Source organism: Gossypium arboreum, chromosome 4 (assembly GCF_025698485.1).
Source record: "Gossypium arboreum isolate Shixiya-1 chromosome 4, ASM2569848v2, whole genome shotgun sequence".
NCBI lineage: Eukaryota > Viridiplantae > Streptophyta > Magnoliopsida > Malvales > Malvaceae > Gossypium > Gossypium arboreum.
The window spans coordinates 97,728,000-97,754,525 of NC_069073.1; the positions used below are offsets into that span (position 1 = coordinate 97,728,000).

Consider the following 26,526-nt stretch of genomic DNA (forward strand, 5'->3'; position numbering starts at 1 on the left):
TTGGCCTTTAATTGGCTACTAACACATTGTCGGGTAGAAATGCACAAGTGTACATTCATTGCTCGTAAAGCAAGCGGTGATTTCCGGCTTAAGGCGTCCGCAACCACATTAGCCTTTCGGTGATAATCAATGACCAGCTCATAATCTTTCAACAACTCAAGCCAACGCCTTTGTCGCAGATTCAAGTCTCTTTGAGTCATCAAATATTTGAGACTTTTGTGATCCGAAAATACATGGCACTTCTCACCAAATAAGTAATGTCGCCATATTTTCAAGGCGAATACGATGACAAACTAATTCGAGATCATGGGTCGGATAATTTTTCTCATGTGGCTTTAATTGTCTTGACGATAGGCCACAACTCGACCTTCTTGCATCAATACGCAACCTAACCCAAGTAGGAGGCGTCACTATAGATGACAAACTCTTTGCCTTATTAATTTGCACTAAAATTGAGCTTCGTCAAATAAGTTTTCAGTTGATCAAAACTTTTCGACATTTTTCCGTCCATTCGAACTTAACATCTTTTAAAGTAGCTTCGTCATGGGTGTGGCTATCATCGAGAAACCTTTACAAACCGTCGGTAAGTAAGCAAGTCCCAAAAAGCTCCGAACCTCGTAATATTTCTGGAGGCTTCCAGTTAAGTATGGCTAAAATTTTGCTCGGGTCAACTCGAATACCGATCACGGATACCACGTGACCCAAGAAGCTAACCTCTCTTAACCGAACTCACACTTATCGAACTTAGCATATAACCGCTTATCCCGTAAAATTTGTAACACTAATCTCGGTGCTCGGCATGTTCGGTCTCGTCTCTTGAATAGACCAAGATGTCGTCAATGAACATAACTACGAACCGGTCCAAATCTTGTCAAGATCCGATTCATCAAATCCATAAATCTGCGCAGGGCATTAGTGAGCCCAAACGGCATCACTAAGAACTCATAGTGGCCGTATCTCGATTCGAAAGCGGTTTGGGTATATCTGAATCTCGAATTCAAGAATGGTAATACCCGATCTCAAATCTATCTTTGAAAACACCGAGGCTCCCTTTGGTTGATCAAACAAGTCATCAATACGTGATAACGGATATTTATTCTTTATCGTCACTTTATTCAGCTGATGATAGTCAATGCACAACCTCATGGTTCCGTCCTTCTTTTTCACAAACAATGCTGGTGCACCCCAAGGTGAGAAACTTGGTCGAGCGAAACCTCTATCTGTTAACTCTTGCAACTGAGCTTTCAATTCTTTTAACTCGGTTAGTGCCATACGATACGGAGCTATCGAAATTGGCGTAGTCCCATGTACAAGCTCAATACCAAACTCTACTTCCGAGCAAGTGGTAAACCGGTAATTCTTGGGAAAAACATCCGGGTATTCACAAACCACCGCACAGATTCGGGTTTCTTTTCCAATTCCTTGTCATCAAGTACATACGCAAGGTATGATTCGCACCCTTCCTTACATATTTACGGGCCAACATTGCGATATTACGGTGGCAACCCTTTAAGTCCGTAGACTCAACTCGGATTATCTCGTTATTTGCGCACCTCAAATCAATAGTCTTGCTTTTGCAATTCACAACCGCATCATGCACGGTCAACCAATCCAAACCAAGAATAACATCAAATTCATCGAATGGCAAAAGCATCAAGTCTGCCGGAAAACAGGAACCTCGAATTACTAAGGGGCATTTCTTACACACTTTGTCAACAAGCACGTAACGACCCAAGGGATTTGACACCCGAATTACGAACTCAGTAGACTCAATAGATAGAGTCTTATTGGATGCTAAGGTTTCGCATATATAAGAATGAGTAGAACCAGGGTCAATCAAAGCAATCACATTAGTATCAAAGAGAGTGAAAGTACCGATAATAACATCTGGCGAGGAAGCATCCTCGCGTACGGTATGGCATAAGCCCTAGCAGGAGCACGAGCCTCAGATCTGGTGGTAGCATCTCTAGATCATCTCTGACCGCCGCTAGCATTGCCCGTATTCCTAGATGGTCTACCCCGAGTAGTGGTAGCACCCGGTTTCCCACTCTGATTTACATTCTGTTCAGACAATCTCAGGCAATCTTTGATAAAGTGGTCGGTTGACCCGCACTTGTAACAGGAGCGGTCATGGAACCTACAACTCCCTGAATGATATTTACCACAATACTGCCATTCTGCTCTGTCTCGACGGTCATTCCAACACTGGCGATCGAAGTGACTCGTGTGCTCATAGGGGGTCGATCGCGATCTCGTCTAGAAAAGCCCGAAGTATCCCTAGACCAGTCCAAGCCATCTCTAAATTTCTTCGATGACTGTGGGAAGGGCTTCCCCGAAGACCTCTTACGAAACTCCCTTGCTCCCACCTCGACTTTTCTTTTCTCCATCTTGAGCTCCTCGGCCTTGCAAGCTCGCTCAACAAGTACTACAAATTCTTGGATTTCCAAGATGCCAACATACAGCTTTATATCATCATTTAGTCCATCCTCGAAACGTTTACACATTACGGCTTCTGAGGAAATACATTCTCGTGCGTACCGGCTAAGCCTCACAAATTTTCGTTCATAGTCGGTAACCGACATGGAACCTTGTTTAAGTTCAAGAAATTCCTTCCGTTTTTGATCCATAAATCTTTGACTGGTATACTTTTTCCGAAACTCGGTTTGGAAAAACTCCCAAGTTACTTGCTCTCTAGGCACAACAGAAGTCAACGTATTCCACCAATAGTAGGCAGAATCACGTAGCAAGGAGATAGTACACTTTAGGCACTCATCGGGTGTGCAAGATAGCTCATCGAGTATGCCGGATAGTGTTGTCCAACCAAAATTCAGCTTGCTCGACATCATCATTGTCCGTAGCTTTAAATTGATAGCCCGTGTTTTCGGATTCATCAACTGGGGCTTATTTGACTTTATTTGGTCACTCTTTGGAGGTATCGAGGTGCGGGGTTGTGTTTGTCAGGAATGGAGGTTGTGGAACAGCCGTATTAGTTGGAATGTATTGGTTGAACCAATCATTCATCACGCTATAAAAAGCTTGCCTAGCCTCATCATTCGGATTGCTAGCAATAGGTTGAGAGTCCACCGCGCTGTCCCTTGTGCGGGAGCAGGCGCAACACTCTCAAGATCATCAGCTACCGCTCGGTCGAGATCGGGATCCATTACTATAAATAAACATTTTGCAAATGTAAATCACCACACTATCAAATAATCACATAAAATGGCATGTATAGCTAAACCCAACGCATTACGGTAGTCCTAGAATCGACTAAACCGTAGCTCGATACCAATAAAACTGGAACACCCGTGCAGAGACCGTCATGGGAGTCGGACATGAGGGGTTAACGGGCTTAATCCACTTGCAGTTCATTTTAAAATTGCCGAGACGGTAGGCTAAGCGTGTCACTGTCACCTTAAAAATTATATCTTGAGTTCCACAACTCGAAAATCAGTTTCGTGATTTTTCCCTGATACTAGACTCATATACGCATCTAAAAATTTTTTTCTAGAATTTTTGGTTGGGCCAATTAGTACAGTTTATTAGTTAAAGTCTCCCCTATTACAGGGTGCGACTACACTGACCTTCCTGCATTACGATTTGGATATCTCCCTGTACAGGGCTTGAATACTGATGCCGTTTGTTTTTACGGAAACTAGACTCGAAAATAAATCTGTACATATATGGAATGACTTCTAATTATCTCTGGTAAATTTATAATGAATTTCCAAAGTCGGAACAGGGACTCCAGAAACCGTTCTGGCCCTGTCTCACGACAACTTAAATATCTCTTAATATACTATTCATATGATTGTTTCGTTATTTTCCTCTGAAAATAAACTCGTTAAGGTTCGTTTACATAATTTATTCACTATTTAATTCCATTCCTACTATTTTTAGTGATTTTTCACATCCACGTCACTGCAGCTGTCAGCATCTGTCTTTAAGGTAGGCTTTACCTATTTCATAGTTTCCATGATTCAACTAGCCCTTTAACATGAATAGCACAAAATATGATCATGATTAACCATCCCAATGGCTAATCATTTCCAAACATTTCCATACCTCTTAATGAACAACATACAATGATTATAATACCATGCCCAAAATATACTTAAGCCATTTTCGCATGGCTATCCAAATTACACAAAACCGAAAGGTACATGACCTACAACAAAAGGGTAGTCCTATACATGCCATTTCAAAGTTCAACCAAAAATATACCAAAAGGAGCTTTGATAGTGTGGGCGACTTCGACTTCAAAAATCCCGAGTCCGATAGTGAAGAACCAAAATCTATAAAGCAGAGAATCAAAGAAACGGAGTAAGCATTTAATGCTTAGTAAGTTCGAGTCATGAATTTAGACACAACCAAAGTATAGCATTCATGTAGCTAAGCAGATAATTTCATATGCACAAATTCTCAATATCATACTTACTTCACATTACCAACCCTTATATTCATACACAAAGATCAACTTAGCCAAAGGCGGTAGCTCATTTATCAACTGGCGAATACTTATTTGTAAGGGCTCGACTAATTCAAAGCACATCTGAAACATACCTCATTGTTGGGATTTCACAAGCGTATTAACTGAAATTTTACAGCAAGATCATTCATTCCCGAATCACGTACCTTGAGTTTAACGGATATAGCTACTCGTTCAAATGCCTTGGGACATAGCCCGGTTATAGTAACTCGTACAAATGCCTTCGGGACTTAACCCAGATTTAATAACTCGCACAATGCCTTCGGGCTTAGCCCGGAATTAGTAACTCGCACAAATGCCTTCGGATCTTAGTCCGGATATCATTCGAATAACCATGCACATTTATCAATAAATCATGACACATTCGTATTTCATTTTCGTTCGCAAAACTCTAACACGAAGCACTATTCACACTTGCAATTTCGGCTCAATAGCCACACACAAAGAGTATGATTTTGATTTGCTTAAAACGTGATCTAATCAAATCATAATCTAAGTTCCATTACTCGAAAACTTACCTCGGATGTTGTCGAATGGCTTCAACGGCTATTCGATCACTTTTTCCTTTCCCTTATCCAACTGTGGTCCTCTAAGCTCTTGAGCTAATTCAAACAAATTTAACTTATTAAAGTCTCATTTTGCTAGCTTATGGCCGAATATGACAAGGAGTTTGATAGGTCATATGGCCACCTTTTAGCTCAAATACACAATGATCATACGCATTTTTAATCACATCAAGCAATTTAATACAATTCATTCGAACATCAAAGAGAAGCTCAAGGTACTTAGCCCATATATACATTAGACATTAGAGTCACATATGTACGAAATCACGAATCGAATTCAACATACTAGCTAATATTTCCCTTAGCCGAATTTTCTAAGTCAAGCTAAAGCCATCAATAGGCTACCTATGGCGAACATACACATCAACTCATGTACTCATTCATGTGGCGAACATACACATCTATGCTAAGGCCGATTGCAACACTTAATACATTCTACAAGTATGGTCACTTGTATTGACTAAACACCATTTGTTTCAAGTTCAAAACTTGGCTAATACACATATATACACTATTAAAGCATCCTCTCCTTTCCATTAATTCAACACATGCATTACCCATAATATACAAAATTATATTCGCCTTAGCACACAACTTGCTAGCCGATTCTTCTCCATCTAGCAACTAATGCACATACGAGCTCATTTGTTAGACTCTACTTCATCTAACAACAACCTTATTTCTCTTCTATTTCCTACCATGGCCGAATGCTCAAGATACCTCAATATCAAAACTTTTAACTTGGGTTGCTTAAAGAGCTTGGTGATGAGTTCAAATTTATCTAACACTTCAAGCAACATAACACATCCCTTAATCTAGTGAACCACCATAACATCAAATACCAACCAAGAAAACAACACCCAAGGCCGAGTATCATCTTCATCACATAGCAAGATTTAGACCATGGGCTAGGTAGAACTCAAGCTAACAACTAAAACATGCATGCATCTCATGGACAACATCAAACATACCTTAGTCTAGCAAATCACCATAGTCGATTTTCTCAAGCTCCTCCCCTTCCTTTCTTTCCTCTATTCGGCCAAGGATGAACTAAAGGATGAACACTTGTTTTTTTTTTGTTTTTCTCTCTTCAAGTCACGGCAATGGGGGCATGGATGTGACCATTTTTTTTTTTCATCACTCCTCCCTTTCATTATTTAATTACCATGCTCATTATTTTATTTTTCCTTACATAATGCATTAAGCCAACATGTCTATGACATGTTTCTTTTTAGCCATAACACCTTGTCCACCCATGCTCATGGCCGGCCACTACATAATAGGGGGGGAAAATTGACATGCAAGTCCCCCATTTTGATTACATGCACTATTAGGTCCTTATAGATTAGCCTATCACATTTCAAAAATGTCACCCATAAGTCCTTTTGACTAAATTCGCATGTAATTTACTAAATCGAAGCCTCAAACTTTCACACATTCATAATCACATATTTTAGACAATAAATATCACATTCAAATAATTTGGTGACTCGGTTTAGCGGTCCCGAAACCAGTTTCCGACTAGGGTCACTTTAGGGCTGTCACATCGTATATGATGTAAAAAGGTAAGTATGTGTAATTTAGTGATCAATTGCTGATATGTGATAAAAGCATGAGAAAATATGCTATATGTGCTAAAGAATTTTGGAATATATGAAATATATACGAACAGTGAGGTTTGTGATAGTATTTGGCTGTGAATTTTATGCAAATTGACGATGATTTTATGATTTAAATGATAAGTTTATTTGTATATGGATTACTAAGCTTTTGAAAGCTTACTTTGTGTGTGTTTGTATTTTTTTATAGATATCGTAGCTATTAGGAGCTCGGGGATCATCGAGGATTGTCACCACACTATCAAACCTTAATTTGGTACCTTTTAAAAATGTATATATTAAAGTATGACATATATATGCTAGAAGTACTTTGAAGTATGTTTTGTAATGTGTATATCATGCCATGATATATGGCTAAATTATATTTGAATTTATGGTTTGATTTTAGTATATGATATATGATGCAATTGTGGTATGTTTGATGTATTCTTGAATAGCCAAGAGAAATGGTAAGTTTGGTAAGTTTTGGTGTGTGATTATATGATGATATGGTAAGATTTTGATATGAGAATGAATGAATTGAAGAAAGGTCATAAACCATATGTTTTGATAAGTTTTTGGATTATGGAATGACATGAATTGGTATGTTATATGAAGATGAGATTGATTGATAATATCATAGTATGAATAATGGATGATTTATGACTTGAAATGGTGATAATTTGATATGCATTTGGTGTCTATTTGATAATTGTAGGGAGGACCCTTAATGGGTGGCAAATTGGCCTTGTAAATGGCCTATTTTTTCCTACACGGGCGTGTGTCTCAGCCGTGTTGCTTAAGGGCCATTTTGAAATGAGCCTGGGGAAACCACATGGTCACACACGAGTGTGTGCTAGGCCGTGTAGCCAAGTTAGTTTTGACCACAGGCTAGACACACGGGCGTGTGACTGGCCATGTGACCCAAGTCAGTAGCCTCCCTAATTTTCACATAGCCTGGCACATGGGCGTGTCATGTGGCCGTGTGGACAAGTCAGTATGTATGCCCTGTTTTGACACAGCCTAGACACATGGGCGTGCCTAAAGCCGTGTGCCTATTCATATGGGCGTGTGACCTGTGAAAATTTGAAAAATTTTGTTTAAGTTTCGAAAATTTTTGTATGAGCTTTGTTTAGTCGCAACCCCTTTCTACTGCATGTTTAAGGCCTCGATGACCTATATAAGGGACATTATGTTCATGTTTGATTACGATGGTGGATAATGTATGTGAATTGTTTGTAAAATATTTCTGATTGTCTGGTAACGCCTTTAAGACTAGTCCGGCGACGGATAAGGGTTAGGGGTGTTACATTTGGTTGGTATCAGAGCTACGGTTTAGTCGATTCTACGACTAACGTAGCGTATGTGAGTCTAGTTATACATGTCATATTTATGAACTATGATAGTGTGATGAATCCTGACAATGAAAATGTGTTTTTATATAGTAAATGGATCCCGAATGAGCCGTAGCTGACGATGTCAAGAGCAATGCACCTGCTCCCGCGCAAGGGACAACACCCTCCGACTCTAGACCGGCTATGAGTAGCCATGATGGAGAGGCTAGACAAGCCTTCTATCAGATGATGAATGATTGGTTCACCCAATACATTAGAACTAATCTGGCTATTTAGCAACCCCCAACCCCGATTAATCCTTCGCAAATCCCTGCTATGTCGCAAGTTGATCTGATTCAGTTGAATAAGCCTCTAGTTGATAAGATTAGAAAATATGGGGTTGAAAAATTTCATGCTACTACGAATGATGATGCTGAAAGAGTCGAGTTTTGGTTACAAAATACGATAAGAGTATTTGATGAATTGTCTCTGATTCCGGATGAATGCATAAAATGTGTCGTTTCACTTTTGAGAGATACGACGTATCACTAGTGGAAGACTTTGATATCTGTGGTTTCGAGAGAGCGAGTCACCTGGGGTTTCTTTCAAGCTGAATTTCGAAAGAAATACATCAGTCAGGGATTCATAGATCATAATCATAAAGAGTTTCTTGAATTGAAGTAAGGTCATATGTTTGTTACAGAATACGAGCGAGAATTTGTAAGATTGAGTCAATATGCTAGAGAATGTATTTCAACTGAAGCTATAATGTGCAAGAGATTCGAGGATGGTTTGAACGAGGATATCCATTTGTTAGTTGGGATTCTTGAAATCAAAGAATTTGTAGTGCTTGTTGAACGAGCATGTAAAGCTGAAGAACTCGGGAAAGAGAAAAGAAAAGATGATTCAGAAGCTAGAGAAGTGCGAAAGAGATCATCGAGCAAGCCATTTCATGTTGGTTACTATCATCTCATTCCTTCTAGACACATTTCTAATTCATTAGCATTGATCACAATCTTTCACATAGGTATATGCATCTCTAAAAAGGGTCAGCTAAAATAAATTAGCTTGTAATACTTTGGCTGCAGTTCATGACCCTCCAAAATATCCCCCACTCGGGGATGAATGGCAATAGTATAAAATATCAGCTACTTCTCTTTGGGCTACACACCTTCTAATCATATGGTATGTACATTTCTTAAACAAATATGGTTCCTCCCAAAAATAATATCTAACATCATGAAGGAATTTCCTCCTTTTTTAATATGTCAATTCGGGCAGCATTAATCTGTTGGCTAAAAAATTAGCATAATCAGCAAACCAAGGAGTATTATGGAAGTGACTTACCTTAAAGATGTGTTCGTCTGGAAAGTATTCATTAATAGGAATAGAGTAGTGGGTATCTTCTTTTTGCTCTAATTTGGATAGATGGTTTTCCACTTGATTCTTTACTCTTTTCCTATCATGTATCACCAAATCGAATTCTTGGAGTAACAAAGCCCAACGAATCAATCGTGGTTTTGAGTCTTTCTTTGACAATAGATATTTAATGGACATGTGATCAGTATAAACTATCACCTTTGTACCTACAAGATATTAACAAAATTTGTCAAAGGCAAAAACAACAGTGAGTAGTTCTTTTTCTGTTACCATATAATTTAATTGTGCTCCCGTCAAAGTTCACCTAGCAAAGTAGATGGGATGGAAAATCTGATTCCTCCGTTGTCCAAACATAGCTCCTACTGCATAGTCATTTGCATCGCAAATTAGTTCAAATGGTGAACTCTAATCTGGGGTAATGATGATGGGTACTGAAATTAATCGTTTCTTCAACTCATTGGTTAGAGCCACTATTTCAAATTCTCCCAACCATATCTTCTTAGAGAGGATATCTTTCATGAATTTTACATAATTCGACCAGAGACTCTACCAGCTGAATGTTGATATATAACTGCTTAAATACATCTAAGAATTTCTTAAATTGTACCTCTTGTTGTTACTTCTGGAATCCCTGCGGGTAAGGAGGTGGTGGATTTTTTACCTTAGTTGGAAAACTTTTTAGGGGTAGTGTTGGTTCTGCATTCACCATGGGTATTAATTTTTCAGGACTACTCTCCTGTGGTTGTGCCTCAATGGGGGTCACATGAATAGGATTCTGCACTGTGGAAGATTCAATTTCTGGTTGAAATTTCTTCTGATTTTGGACAACAAAAGGCTCATATTTGGATTAAAAAACTATTGGTTTCAACACCTTTCCACTCCTCAAAGCACCTTGAGGTTTGTTTCTTAACTTATTAGCTAACTATTCCATCTGGTTCTCCAGATTCTCTAGAGTCGCATCATTTTTAGTATATATGCTTTTAATAGGTTCTTCAAACTATTTGAATACTTGGCTGGCTAAGGTTTCTACATCTATTTAGAAAAACCTGGTAAATTATTTAAACGAGAAGGCATATAGGAATTACCTGGACTAGTCCCTTAATTACTCTAAGAGAAATTGGGATGATTTCGCATGAAGGGTTATAGTGGTTTGATTGTAGACCTCGACTATTCCTATTTTGATGCTGGTTTCCCACATAGTAGATAGATTTAGGGTTTAATGGTTACTCTTCAAATATGTGACCATCACCACAATAAACACATGCAATGTTCTCTAACTGGCTTGGTTGCTGACCTGTCATGTTAATGTTGCAACCATTAAAAGAAATATTTTTAAGCATGGAAGTCATAGTAGATAGTTGAGCTGCTAAAGACTTAAAAGTGTAAACTTCATGAACTCTCGCCACTCTTCTTCTTGTGGCTACTCGATAGGTAGGCCATTGGTAGTTATTACTTGAAATTCTTTTAAGAATCTCATACACTTCATTGTATGAGTTCAAAAGAATAGCTCCGTTAGCTGAAGAGTCTACAACCATTCTCATGTAGGTGTTGAGACCATTATAAGTCTCTAATTGAATGCAATGAGGAATACTATGATGAAGGCATTTTATTAATAACTCTTTAAATCGTTCTCATACCTCATACAAGGACTCGTCATCAGATTGTTGAAATGTGGTAATTTCATTTTTGAGCCTAGCATTCTTGCTTAGTGCAAAATACTTTATCACAAAATGTTTCGCCAGTTCTTTCCATGTGGAAATAGAACCGGATGGTAAGGAATTCAACCATGCTCATGCATGATCTGGACACGAATATGGGAAAAGCTTTAATCTTAAGGTGTCTTTAAATATCTGGTAACTGGAAAGAATCACTTCCATAATTAAGCGGAGGTACAAATGCGGATATTCAACAAGCATCCCACTGAACTATCCCCTTGTTTACAACATCTAGGACATCACTGGTTTTTAAATCAAAATGAGGGGCCTTAATCTCGAGGCTTACAATCCTTAGATTGAGTTCATTGAATAAGGGCACATCATACTGACTAATCACTCAATCTTTGTCATCAAGAACAATGATCAGATTCTAACTATTACAAGCTATGTCTTCTCTTGGATTTTGATTCATTTCTTCGACTAATCTTTGGGCTAATCATTCCCTTTTTGTTTTCCTAAAAGTACGTTCAATTTCTGGGTCAATTGGCAATAGATTGATAATTCAGTCTATGTTCATAAACCTTGAAAAATCACAAAAATAATAAAGTTAAAATTAATAATAGAAAAAATAAAAAATAAAAAAATCCAAACTGAAAAATAATTATCTTCACAAATAACAACAAAATAAAATCTCTGGAAACTATGCCAAAAACTTGTGTCCTGTGATTATGTGCAAGTGTACACGATTGTACAAATAATAAGTAGTAAGTAAAGAGTATCGTCTCCACAGGGACTGTTGTATGAATTATTTGCAATGTCAATTTTAATCAATTTGGAAGAAAACAAATAAAAGAGAATAGTGTTGATGAGAATCGCAATTTAAGTTAATAACGAAGAAATAAGAATTCAACGACCCACAAAATAAAACAACATACCTTGCAGAAAATAATCACAACAGGAAATAAACACAAGATTTAATATAACACAACATGAATAAACTAAAATAAATATTTCACTTAACAAAACTTTATTGGTATTTATAGAAATAATATTAGGAAGGATCGTGACAATAAAAAAAATTCATTAAACCCATTTTATTTAAGGAATAAGCTTCTCTTGAAGTCCTATTATGTCCCCAAGCTAATTAGCATATGCCTATGTCAAAACTAACCTAGAAATCACCCTCTCAGGCATTTACATAGTTTATGCATACAACAATTATTTTTCAATATCAACATGATATGTACCATTTAGGTCTTTTGTCAATTAACCATTACCTCTTCTCAGATTAAATAATTAATTCATTAACTTAAAAATGTTGGCCATACATTTACAAGTATAATCATGAATTAAACATAAATGAATGAAATAATTATTTGCACAAAATATTCAAAAAACAAAAACCAATTTACTCAAATCAAGATTCATTAAGTCATGTCATATCAAATTGAAAACATAAAAATGAGATGCAATATTGTCTCTCGACATAGAAAACAATAATTAATAGTAAAGAGAAGGGAAGGAAAGAGTGATCGAGAGGGATTATCCACAACCATTTCACAATAAGAAGAGGAAATTGTTGACTGTTGGGGGTTATCTACGGTTGATCATTGAGGCTTCACATGGTGGCTTTCCTCTCCATTTTTATGCGAAATTATCTAGACATCTTCAAGTCATCCTCATAGCAGGTTTTATTTCGGCAAGTTTTTTCCCTTATTTTGTGGAAATCAAGTGTTTAGCAAGCCATGAGTATGGCAAGAACACTTTAGAAAAGAAATGATGTATGCTCAATGGTCTGTGGCGTGTTTCTCTCTCTATTGTGGGGTGTTGATGAATGAAAATGAAGTCCCTTTTTATAGCCTCTAGCCCCCAATTTTTCTTGCCGACAATAGCAAATTGAATCCTTGATTCTCTCCTCTACTTGTTTCATCCCATGTATGGTGGAGGAGTGGTTGCTTCCTTGCTAATTTTAGCAAGAAAGTTAGCTTGATTTACTCTTCCCTTGATATCATTCCTTTCATGATGGAGGAGTGGTTGTTGACTTGCTAAATTTAGCAAGGGAGTTAGCTTATTTTTCTCCATGTGTGGCCGACCAATGAGTGGTCAAAGGTGGTAGTTTGTGATGGTTGAAGGTTATTTCAAGGGGAATATCATGCTAATTTTTATTTGGGGAATACTAGGGTCAAATTTATTATATTTAGGAATTGAATGGTCAGTTAGGGACTACTAACTTTAGCAGTGGATGTTGCCATTTTATTTTATGGTCAAGTGGGTAAGTGGAATGGTTTTTGGCCTCTAATTTACATAATACTGGTGCTCCTTGAAATTAACTCAGGATCAACACCATTTTGAAGACTATGTGACTGCATTGTGAATCTTTCAACCTGTACATGTCTAAGACCCAAATACGACCAAAATTTTGCCATCCTTTTTCTTAGCCCAATTATTACCAAAAATGAGCAAAATAACATGTATTTAACATAAAATTCACAAACTTAACACATTCTTATAGAAATGATAAAATATAATAAAATTAAGTGAAAAAAACACATAAAGTGTTATTTATTTACTTGGAATCTGCATAAATTGTACATAAAAGAGTGGTAAAATATCTATATATTTTAGATTTTACACCTATATATATTGTCCTCCATAATAAATCTAGTTCCGATTGAATTAAATATTTAGACATGTTATATTTTTTAGCATAACACTATTCAGTTGTCGAGGCTCTATTCATCCTACTTGATGCTTCGTTACTATTTCCATCCAGTGGTTTTAGACAATCTAGTTCAAGATGGTTAGCAGCAACACATGATTCTTCATAATCCAAGTTAGGAACATCATGCATGACCTCATCTAATGGGATTTGTTGCAATCCATCATAAGCAATCTTTGGTTTTCATCGATCTCTCATTCTTCGTAAAATCTTTCCTCGTACACTTTGTCATCATAAAATGTAGACATTTCGTGTTCCTCATCCTAGCTGTTATTATCATCAAACTCATAATCAACCTGATCCATGATTAAATTAATCAGTAAATTAATCAGTCAACAAGGTAGCTAAATATAAAATAAAATAAAAATAACTAAAAATAATGAAAAATAAAAATTAGCACACTATGTAAGTTGTTCGTCTTTCGATTAATACAAAACAATTAACTCAATAATAATTTTCATCATCGCAATCCTCGGCAACAATGCCAACAACTTGACTGCTTCTGAACGTCCGAACATTTAGATTTAAAATTGTTGAAATAAATATATGAAAATTAGGTGTGGTATTTGCAAGTGAACATGTCAAATTGTAATATGGATTTTTGTTGCAATGGAACACTAGTAAATATGTCAAGGATCATACCCAATGTATTACGGATTAGAGAAATTTATTATTAAATTAATTACCGAAAATAATTACTAACCGATTTACAAGTTAGTAGTGCGAATTCAAATTAAAATCTTAATTAAACTAATTAAATTAATTACCCTAAAATATCCTAATCAATTATAACTTAATGGAATTTCCTATTCCTAGTGTTGACGATGCAAGTTCTCGACCTATTATCGATTAAATCACTAATTATCGATTAAGTTGCTAATTACCCTCAATTGAGTTATTTACCACCCTTAACTAAGAATACCCTCTTAGTCTCATCCTCACTAAGGATTACCACCTAAGTCACCCTTCCGGTCTCTTCCTAGGCATACGAATACCCTTTCAGTCTCACTTTTCTCGATATTCTACTAGCGGCGTCACTCCCTAATATACTAAGTACTTTTGAATAAATTCTCAATTTTAGGTAATTAATTACTTAATTAATAAATCAGATCCATAATTGAAACATGCTAGAGGAGAGAGCATAAAAAGAACATAGAACGATAAATATGTTTGAATTCAACCTATTTTTCCAATTTTTTTAGCATATTTACCTAAATTAATCGTAGTTAACCATGTATGCATACTAATTTTTTATAATATAATATGTACTAAATATAATTATATTTGCAATTTAAAATAAATTCATTTTAATTATAATATTCATTTTAATTATATAAACATTAATTTTTTTTGTTTAAAGTAATTTAATTACTTGAATTAATCAAATAATAAAGAGGATAAACACAAATATAACGATCCTGATGATCCCATCGTTTTGTTTGGTTAGGTTTATGGATGCAAAAATGTAACGACCTAGTTTTTAGTAGTGCCAAAAATTACGATTTCGGAACCCCATTTCTGTAAACCAAGCCCGTAAATATAAAATAGGAATATTTACAGAATTAGTATAAAAACATTTTGTATCTCGATTAAGTAATTTAGGCAAAAAAATGGTTAATTAGGGCTCAAGGTCTAAATTATAAAAGTCCAATTACTATAGAGTTTTAATTAAGAAAAAGCTTGGGGACTTAGATAACAATTATCCAATGGACCAAAATGGTAAATAAACTAAATTTTAGCTTGTCTTAGTGGATGATTTTGATGATGGCCACTTAGTTTAGTTAATTAGTAAATTAATACACGATTAATTTAATTAATTAAGATTAATCATAGTATAAATAGTTTGATAATGGAAAGAAAGATGATTTATCATATTATTCCACCCTTCATCGAAAAGAAAAAAGCTAAACTCCATTGTTGAAGCTTTAGATATAAAGCCATCTATTCAAGAAAGTCCCTAGGCCATTTTTCTTTAATTGTTTATGAAAATTGGATCATGGGAGCTTGATTTAGTTAACCCATGTACGATTTGTTCAATTTTTGAAATTTTAGAAAGTTTCCATTATTGTGAAATTGATGAATTAGGCTTGAAATTGATAGAAATTAAGCATAAATTATGATAAAGACTAAATTGTGAAGCTCAATAAGCTTGGTTTTTAACTTTGTTACATTAGGGACCAAATTGAATAAATTTAAAACCTATCATGAAATTATGTTAGGACTAGAAATTCTAGTGTCCCTAATGAAAGAATGTGAAATCATATTTTAATCTGGTATTAAATATCGAAAGATATGCTTATCCCGAGTTTAGGGGTTAAATTGAATAGAATGCAAAATATGTTTGACTTTATATTTGATTTTCAATTGGATAAAAATTGATATTTTTTATTTGTTGAATTATCATTCGTAGCTAAAGACGATGCAAGATTTCAGTTTGTACCTTAATGATTCGAGATCAATTTAATTATTTTCATATTCCTATTAATTGCATGATTAATTATTGAGGTGATTATATAATGGTTGTATGATTTGATTTGTAGTGACAGATACTGAATATCGAATAATTGACTAAATTGAATAAAATAGAAAATAACATGATTATGTTGGGACTTGATATGTGATATGAAAATGGTTAGAATTGTGACATGTAGATTTGGTTTTATATATGAATTGATAATTATAATATACAAATTGGTTATATAATGTAATAGGAACATTGATTACCTTATTAGTTGTTTGGACATGTTCAGATATAATTGTTGTGACAGCCCAAAATTGACCCTAGTGGGGAAGTGGTTTCGGGACCACTAAACCGAGTCACCGAAATGTTTGAACGTAATATTTATTGTCTAGAATATGTATTTACGAATGTGTGAAAATTTCAAGCTTGGTTTAGTCGATTGCATGTGAATTCGTTAGTAGGACTTGTATGTCACTTTTGAAAATGATAGGCTAATCTATAAGGACCTAATAGTACATGTAGTCAAAAGGAGGACTTGCATGTCAAAATCCCCCAAGTGCTAGTGGCGGCCATGACAAGGAAGCATGGGCAAGACATGTCATGAAACATGTTGGGTGAGTATTTTATGTTGAAATAAATAAAATAAGGTGCATGAGTAATAAAAAAAAAGTGTGTGTGTGAAGGCTTTCCCTCCCTCCCCATTGCCGTGCAAGTGAGAAAAAAAAAAAAAAAAAAAAAAGCTTTGTTCATCTTTTTTTTTCATCCTTTAATGAAAATCTCAAGGGAGAAGAGAGGGTCCTTGCTCATGGTTGGTTTGGAATAGGTTGGCCATCCTTGTAGCTAGATTAAGGTATGTTTAATATGGTGCCATGAGATTCATGCATGTTCTTAGTTGCTAGTTTTAGTTCTAATTAGTCCATGATTCAAAACCTTGCTATGTCATGGGGATGATAGTATGAAATGAAAATTTAAGATAAGTAAGGTTAAATTTGATTTGGTAAAATCGCCATATGGGTGTATATGTTTGTAAAAATATATTTTTTTGTTAACTCCTTACAATCGGTTGTAGGAGTAATATTGGCTTATAAGGTTGAGTTGATTCATGATGTTGTATGTTAGGATTAAAATACTTGAGACTAGATTAGCTTAATGGTGACCATGCATTCGACCTTGAAGCATTAAACAAATGTTGGTTGAGATTTTGATATTTTGAACAAAGATAGTTGTGAAATGGGGTGAAAACCATTAAGTTATACACATAAAAATCCAGCAAGAAGATTAAACTACTAAATGTATTCATTTTAGATCAAGACATCAAAGAGGGAGAACCAAGCAAAGGCAAAGCAAAGATAATCGAGTAGTAGATTGGGAATCATTTCATCCGATATAAGGTAAGTCATTAAGCACTTATTTTGTACTAATTTAAAGGGTCGTAATGTCCAAGTAATGATGCTGAATGAAATGGTAGAATATATATATAAACATGTATGTATGTGGTGATAAAAATATTGAATTGAAAGAAAAGAGGTGAGATGTATTGAATGATCGGTTTCGGCACTAAGTGTGCGGGTGTAAACATTTATAATCACAAATTGGCACTAAGTGTGCGGGTTCAAATTATACAGCACTAAGTGTGCAAGTTTGATTATATAGCACTAAGTGTGCGAGTTCGACTATTAAGCACTAAGTGTGCGGGCTTATTGCACATCCTCTAATAAGCGTACATGTTCTATGTGCGCTGCCTTACCGAGTCAATCATGGACAGCTGATGCGAGTAAACACCTTGAGCTCATGAGGAATGGACATTATATTTATATTTGGAATTTTGGTTTGGTAAGTCTTGATCTATGTGGTGATTATGCTCGAAAATAAATGCATGCAATGTCATATGGCGTAATGTATGAAATATCAAGTAGGGCTTGGTATGTGACCAAACCGAAATGCCTAAAGAATTATAGTACCGTTTGGGGTGTGGATGGAGGATTTTAATCCGCATTAATTATTTTCTTTTATGGTATATTATTACTGAACGGCAATATAATGCTTATGGCTTCTGAGTTATATACTCACCGGTGTTTGCTTGTCGCCATTTTAGGTTTCTCGGACTCGTCCTTTTTGCGTGCTCGTGATCGTCATTGGAGTCATCACACGGCTAGCAACTTTTGGTATTTTTTTGTGTAGTCGGTTTAGGAGAACATTTTGGCATGTATAAGCTAATATGCTTTGTTGAACTTTGGTATGTAAACTTTTAGCCATGCGAAAATGGCATAAATGCTCGGTTGGATTTAGTTCTCAAATGTTAAGTCACAAGTCTTGGTAATTCGATTTCCATGCCTTATGCCATGGTTGATTATTTTGGTGTTAAAATGCATGTTATGGCCATAGTGTAGTAGGGAGATGTTGGATAATGATTAGCCTCTGGTATGGCTAGTCATGATCATGATTTGTGACATGTATGATGAATCACTAGTTAGATCAAAGGGAAATCATGAAATAGGCATAGTTGCTTTAGTGACAGGTGCTGGCAGCAGCAGTAACGTGAGATTGAAAAATCACTAAAAATAGTAGGAATGGTATTAAATAGTAAATAAATTATGTAAATGTACCTTGATGAATCTACTTTTATATAGAAGAAACGAAATGGTCATATGAGTTATAAGTTAACAGATATTAAAGTTCTTGTGAAATAGGGCCAGAACGGTTTCTGGATCCCCTGTCCCGACTTTGGAAAATCATTGTAAATTAACCAGAGATAATTAGGAGTCATGCCATATATGTGTAGATTTCTCTCTGAGTCTAGTTTCTATAGAAACAAACGGCATCAGTATTGAAACCCTGTACAGGGAGATATCCAATTCGTAATGCACAAAGGTCAGTGTAGTCGATCCCTGCAACAGGGGAGACTTTAACTAATAAACTGTACTAATTGGCTCGACCAAAAATTCTAGAAAAAAATATGTAGATGGAAATATGAGTCTAGTTTCAGGGAAAAATTGCAAAACTGATTTTCGAGTTGTAAAACTCAAGTTATGAATTTTGGACCGACTAGTACACAGATTGGCAGCTTGTCGGGAAACTCTCAATAAGTGGGTTGAAGTCATTAACACCTCGTGTTCGACTCGTGACGGTCTCGGGTTCGGGTGTTACATTTTATTGGTATCAGAGCTATGGTTTAGTCGGTTCTAGGACTACCATAGCGTATGAATCTAGCTATACATGCCATAATGTTAATGTTTAAATGTGTGATGACTTGACGGTTAAAATTTTTGTTTTGATTAGTAAATGGATCCGGTGTAGAGAGAACCTTGGCGGATGACGTTGAAAGTGTAGCGGCTGCTCCTGCACAAGGGCGCCGCTGTTGAACCTCAGTCATCTGCGAATAATTAAGGTGATGAGGCAAAACAAGCCTTCTTTACCATGATGAGCGAGTGGGTAGCGCAATACGCCCGAACCAATCCGGCTGTCCAACAATTCCAATTTAAATAATCCACCCCAAGGGCTGTAATGCCATCGATTCTTGATCCTATGAGGCCGAGTAAGCCACCTGTAGACTTGATTAGAAAGCGGGGCTGAGGAGTTTAAGGCCATAGTTCTTGATGATGCCGAAAGAGCCGAGTTCGCTTGATAACACCATTCGGTGTTTGATGAACTATCATGCACACCGATGAATGTCTAAAGTGTGCTATATCCTTGTTGCGAGACTCACTTACTATTGGTGGAGGACTTTGATCTCCATAGTCCCAAACAAGCGAGTTACTTGGGATTTCTTTCAAAGCGAATTTCAAAAGAAGTATATTAGTCAACGGTTCATCGATCGAAGCGTAAGGAATTCTTGGAACTCAAGCAAGGCCGTATGACAAGATTACGAATACTGAACATGAGTTCGTAAGACTTAGTCGGTATGCTCTGGAGTGTGTGGCCGATGAGGTTGCTATGTGCAAAAGATTTGAAGAAGGATTGAATGAAGATTTAAAACTACTAGTGGGTATTTTGGAGATAAAGGAGTTCGTGATTGGTCGAACGAGCACGCAAGGCGGAAGAACTTGGAAAGGAGAAGAAGAAGGCTGAATTTGAAGCTAAAGACTATCGTAAGAGATCGATGGGTAAAGCTCCGTTCTCATTGTAAAGAAGTTCGGGAGGACACTAATAAATCGAGGACGATGCGGGAATTTCCATTAGAAAGCACGACCATCGACGGACTCCGAGCTACTTGATAGCTAGTGTGGGCAATAATCGTCAAGAGAGACGAATGCCCTCAATGTGGAAGACGACACCTAGGTGAATGTTGGGGTAAGTCATTAACAAGACTCATTACGGATGTGGTTCGAAGGACCACTTCATTAGAGATTGCACGAGCTAGATGAGAAGAATAAGATGCAAGGTGCAAGATCGAGTGGGGCGATGACTAGAGGTAGACCCCGAGGATTCGGGAGGTAGGGTGGTAATCGAGAGGAGCCATCGATACGGCTATTCGATCCGAGACCGTGCTCTGCTAGAGCATATGCCATCCGCAGACGAGAGGAGGCATCCTCCCCGACGTTATCACCGGTACTTTTACTCTCTTTGATACTAGTGTGATTGCATTGATTGACCCGGCTCTACTCATTCATATGTATGTGAAACTTTAGCATCCAAGAAGACTCTACTGTTGAGTCTCATCGAGTTCGTAATTCGAGTGTCAAACCCTTTGGGTCAATACGCACTCGTTGATAAAGTGTGCAAGAGATTACCCCTAATAATTGAGAATCTGTTTTCCTACCGATCGATGCTTCTACCATTTGATGAATTCGATGTTATTCTTGGTATGGATTGGTGACAGTACATGATGCGGTGGTGGATCGCAAAAGGAAAACCATTGATTTGAGGAGTGCAAATAATGAGGTAGTCCGAGTCGAGTCTACTGATTTAAAAGGAGTGCCAGCGATAATATCTTCTATGACCGCTCGGAGATATGCGAAAAAGGGGTGTGAAACATACCTTGCGTATGTGTTTGAAAGTAAAGAGACGGAAAAGAAACTCGAATCGGTACCAGTGGTTTGTGAGTATTCAGATGTTTTTCCGGAGGAGTTACCGGGATTGCCACCGGTTCGAGAAGTGGAATTCGGCATCGAAATTGTACCGGGTACTACGCCGATCTCAATAGCTCCGTATCGTATGGCATTAACGGAGTTAAAGGAATTGAAGGTCCAATTGCAGGAATTGACGGATAGAGGTTTCGCTCGACCGAGTTTTTCTCCATGGGGCGCACCAGTATTGTTTGTGAAAAAGAAGGACGGAAGCATGAGGTTGTGCATCGACTATCGTCAACTCAATAAAGTGACGATAAAGAATAAATATCCGTTGCCACGAATTGACGATTTGTTTGATCAATTAAAGGGAGCCTCGGTGTTTTCAAAGATAGATTTGAGGTCGGGTACTATCGGTTGAGGGTCCCAGAATCGGACATACCAAAACCGCTTTTAGAACGAGGTACGGTCACTACGAATTCTTGGTGATGCCGTTTGGGCTCACTAATGCCCTACGGTGTTTATGGATTTAATGAATAGAATTTTCAGCCATACTTGGATCGGTTCGTAGTTGTATTTATCGATGACATTTTGGTCTATTCGAGAGATGAAACCGAACATCTTTGAACACCGAGGCTAGTGTTGCAAATCTTACGAGATAAGCGATTATACGCAAAGTTCAATAAATGTGAATTTTGGTTGAAAGAGGTTAGCTTTTTGGGGCACGTGGTGTCCGATCGGTGTCGGTGGACCGAACAAAATTTCGACCATAGTCGATTGGAAACCACCAAGGAATGTTACCGAAGTTAGGAGCTTTTTGGGGCTTGCGGTTATTACCGACGATTTGTAAAGGTTTCTCGACGATAGCCACGCCAATGACGGCTACTCCAAAAGGATGTTAAGTTCGAATGGACGGAGAAATGTCGAAAAGTTTCGATCAACTGAAAGCTTATTTGATGAAGCCCCAATTCTAGTGCAACCGAATCGGAAAAGAGTTTGTCATTTATAGTGACGCATCCCTACTTGGGTTGGGTTGCGTATTGATGCAAGAAGGGCGAGTTGTGGCCTATGCGTCGAGACAATTAAAGCCACATGAGAAAAATTATCCGACCCATGATCTCGAATTGGTCGCCATCGTATTCGCCTTAAAGATATGGCGACATTACTTATTTGGTGAGAAGTGCCATGTGTATTCGGATCACAAAAGTCTCAAATATTTGATGACTCAAAGAGACTTAAATCTGCAACAAAGACGTTGGCTCGAGCTGTTAAAGGATTATGAGTTGGTCATTGACTATCACCGGGAAAGGCTAATGTGGTTGCGGATGCCTTAAGTCGTAAATCACTATTTGCGCTATGAAGCGATGAATGTACACTTATGCTGTTTCTACCCGACAATGTGTTAGTAGCTGAATTGAAAGCCAAACCATTATTGATCGTCAAATTCGTGAAGCTCGAAAGTCGACGATGAGTTGGTTCCAAAAGCGGGATGGGTGTGTTCGAACAAGGAATCGGAATTTCAGATTGACGACCATGATTGCTTGACGTTCGAGGGTCGATTATGTATTCCAAGGAATTGAACTTGTTTCGATGATTTTGAACGAGGCTCACAGTGAGTCGAATGTCAATCCACCCGGGGAGTACGAAAATGTACAACGACCTGAGACACCAGTTTTGGTGGCATGGTATGAAACGAGACATTTCCAACTTTGTTTCGAAGTGCTTAGTATGTCAACAAGTAAAGGCGGAACATCAAGTGCCCACGGGTTTGCTTCAGCCAATCATGATACCTGAATGGAAATGGGAACGAGTCACGATGGATTTTGTATCTGGCTTGCCAGTGTCGGCAAGCAAGAAAGATGCAATTTGGGTCGTCGTTGATAGATTGACTAAGTCGGCTCACTTTATCCCCGTACGTACGGATTTTTCATTGGATAAGCTAGCTGAATTGTATGTTTCTCAGATTGTGAGATTACACGGGGTACCGATTTCTATTGTGTCGGACAGAGATCCGAGATTCACCTCACGATTTTGGAAGAAATTGCAAGAAGCTTTGGGTACCAAGTCGCATTTTAGCACCGCTTTTCATCCCCAAACCGATGGTCAATCCGGCGGATAATTCGGATACTTGAGGATATGTTGAGATGTTGCATCCTCGAGTTTAATGGTTCATGGGAACGGTATTTACCCTTGATTGAATTCGCACAACAATAGTTTTCAGTCAAGCATTAAGATGGCGCCTTACGAGGCTTTGTATGGTCGTAAATGCCGTACACCATTGTTTTGGGTGAGCTCGGTGAAAGCAAAATTTTCGGTGGATTTGATTAGAGATTTGAGCAAAAGTTCGAGTAATTCGTGAAAGTTTGAAGGTCGCTTCAATCGTCGAAGTCGACGCGGATTTAAAACAAAGAGATATTGAGTATCGGTGGGAGACAAAGTGTTTCTTAAGGTATCACCCGAAAAAGATACTCGATTTGGCCGTAAGGGCAAATTGAGTCAAGATTCATTGGGTCATATGAGATCTCCGAACGAGTCGGCCCGATGGCGTATAGGTTGCTTTTACCCCGAACTCGAAAGGATCCACAACGTTTTCCATGTTTCGATGCTTGACGTTACCGATCCGATCCTTCGCATGTAATAAACCCTCCGAGATTGAAATTCAAGCCGATATGAGTTATGAAGAAGAACCGATTCAGTATCCTAGCTCGTGAAGTGAAGGAGTTGCGAAACAAAAGGGTTCCATTAGTAAAAGTGTTATGGCTCAAACACGGGATGGAAGAAGCTACTTGGGAACCCGAGAATTCTATGAAAGAGCGTTACCCAAACACATTTATGGTAAGATTTTTGGGGACGAAAATTCCTTAAGTGGGGAGAGTTGTGACAGCCCAAAATTGACCCTAGTCGGGAAGTGGTTTGGGACCACTAAACCGAGTCACCGAAATGTTTGAACGTAATATTTATTGTCTAGAATATGTATTTACGAATGTGTGAAAATTTCAAGCTTGGTTTAGTCGATTGCATGTGAATTCAGTTAGTAGGACTTGTATGTCACTTTTGAAAAATGATAGGCTAATCTATAAGGACCTAATAGTACATGTAGTCAAAAGGAGGACTTGCATGTCAAAATCCCCCAAGTGCTAGTGGCCGGCCATGACAAGGAAGCATGGGCAAGACATGTCATGAAACATGTTGGGTGAGTATTTTATGTTGAAATAAATAAAATAAGGTGCATGAGTAATAAAAAAAAAGTGTGTGTGAAGGCTTTCCTCCCTCCCCATTGCCGTGCAAGTGAGAAAGAAAAAAAAAAAAAAAAAAGCTTTGTTCATCTTTTTTTTCATCCTTTTAATGAAAATCTCAAGGGAGAAGAGAGGGTCCTTGCTCATGGTTGGTTTGGAATAGGTTGGCCATCCTTGTAGCGAGATTAAGGTATGTTTAATATGGTGCCATGAGATTCATGCATGTTCTTAGTTGCTAGTTTTAGTTCTAATTAGTCCATGATTCAAAACCTTGCTATGTCATGGGGATGATAGTATGAAATGAAAATTTGAGATAAGTAAGGTTAAATTTGATTTGGTAAAATCGGCCATATGGGTGTATATGTTTGTAAAAATATATTTTTTTTGTTAACTCCTTACAATCGGTTGTAGGAGTAATATTGGCTTATAAGGTTGAGTTGATTCATGATGTTGTATGTTAGGATTAAAATACTTGAGACTAGATTAGCTTAATGGTGACCATGCATTGACCTTGAAGCATTAAACAAATGTTGGTTGAGATTTTGATATTTTGAACAAAGATAGTTGTGAAATGGGGTGAAAACCATTAAGTTATACACATAAAAATTCAGCAAGAAGATTAAACTATTAAATGTATTCATTTTAGATCAAGACATCAAAGAGGGAGAACCAAGCAAAGGCAAAGCAAAGATAATCGAGTAGTAGATTGGGAATCATTTCATCCGATATAAGGTAAGTCATTAAGCACTTATTTTGTACTAATTTAAAGGGTCGTAATGTCCAAGTAATGATGCTGAATGAAATGGTAGAATATATATATAAACATGTATGTATGTGGTGATAAAAATATTGAATTGAAAGAAAAGAGGTGAGATGTATTGAATGATCGGTTTCGGCACTAAGTGTGCGGGTGTAAACATTTATAATCACAAATTGGCACTAAGTGTGCGGGTTCAAATTATACAGCACTAAGTGTGCAAGTTTGATTATATAGCACTAAGTGTGCGAGTTCGACTATTAAGCACTAAGTGTGCGGGCTTATTGCACATCCTCTAATAAACGTACATGTTCTATGTGCGCGGCCTTACCGAGTCAATCATGGACAGCGGTACGAGTAAACACCTTGAGCTCATGAGGAATGGACATTATATTTATATTTGGAATTTTGGTTTGGTAAGTCTTGATCTATGTGGTGATTATGCTCGAAAATAAATGCATGCAATGTCATATGGCGTAATGTATGAAATATCAAGTAGGGCTTGGTATGTGACCAAACCGAAATGCCTAAAGAATTATAGTACCGTTTGGGGTGTGGATGGAGGATTTTAATCCGCATTAATTATTTTCTTTTATGGTATATTATTACTGAACGGCAATATAATGCTTATGGCTTACTGAGTTATATACTCACCCGGTGTTTGCTTGTCGCCATTTTAGGTTTCTCGGACTCGTCCTTTTTGCGTGCTTTCGTGATCGTCATTGGAGTCATCACACCGCTAGCAACTTTTGGTATTTTTTTGTGTAGTCGGTTTAGGAGAACATTTTGGCATGTATAGGCTAATATGCTTTGTTGAACTTTGGTATGTAAACTTTTAGCCATGCGAAAATGGCATAAATGCTCGGTTGGATTTAGTTCTCAAATGTTAAGTCACAAGTCTTGGTAATTCGATTTCCATGCCTTATGCCATGGTTGATTATTTTGGTGTTAAAATGCATGTTATGGCCATAGTGTAGTAGGGAGATGTTGGATAATGATTAGCCTCTGGTATGGCTAGTCATGATCATGATTTGTGACATGTATGATGAATCACTAGTTAGATCAAAGGGAAATCATGAAATAGGCATAGTTGCTTTAGTGACAGGTGCTGGCAGCAGCAGTAATGTGAGATTGAAAAATCACTAAAAATAGTAGGAATGGTATTAAATAGTAAATAAATTATGTAAATGTACCTTGATGAATCTAATTTTATATAGAAGAAACGAAATGGTCATATGAGTTATAAGTTAACAGATATTAAAGTTCTTGTGAAATAGGGCCAGAACGGTTTCTGGATCCCCTGTCCCGACTTTGGAAAATCATTGTAA

The 26,526-nt window shown here is 37.3% G+C and overlaps 1 protein-coding gene and 1 non-coding gene across 2 annotated transcripts; one reads left to right on the plus strand and one right to left on the minus strand.

Moving 5' to 3' along the window:
• Positions 1-1,875: 1,875 nt before the first annotated feature.
• On the minus strand, positions 1,876-9,726 carry LOC128291476 (uncharacterized). Its single transcript, XM_053026528.1, has 4 exons — positions 9,669-9,726; positions 9,332-9,570; positions 4,222-4,292; positions 1,876-3,163 (listed from the first exon to the last, which is right to left on the minus strand). The coding sequence occupies exon 4, from the start codon at positions 2,889-2,891 to the stop codon at positions 2,076-2,078; it is 816 nt and encodes a 271-aa protein (XP_052882488.1). The 5' UTR covers positions 2,892-3,163; positions 4,222-4,292; positions 9,332-9,570; positions 9,669-9,726; the 3' UTR covers positions 1,876-2,075.
• A 1,225-nt stretch (positions 9,727-10,951) lies between these two features.
• LOC128292153 (small nucleolar RNA R71) lies at positions 10,952-11,058 on the plus strand. The gene has a single exon (XR_008282138.1). It is a non-coding gene; the product is annotated as a small nucleolar RNA R71 (small nucleolar RNA).
• The last annotated feature ends 15,468 nt before the right edge of the window (positions 11,059-26,526 follow it).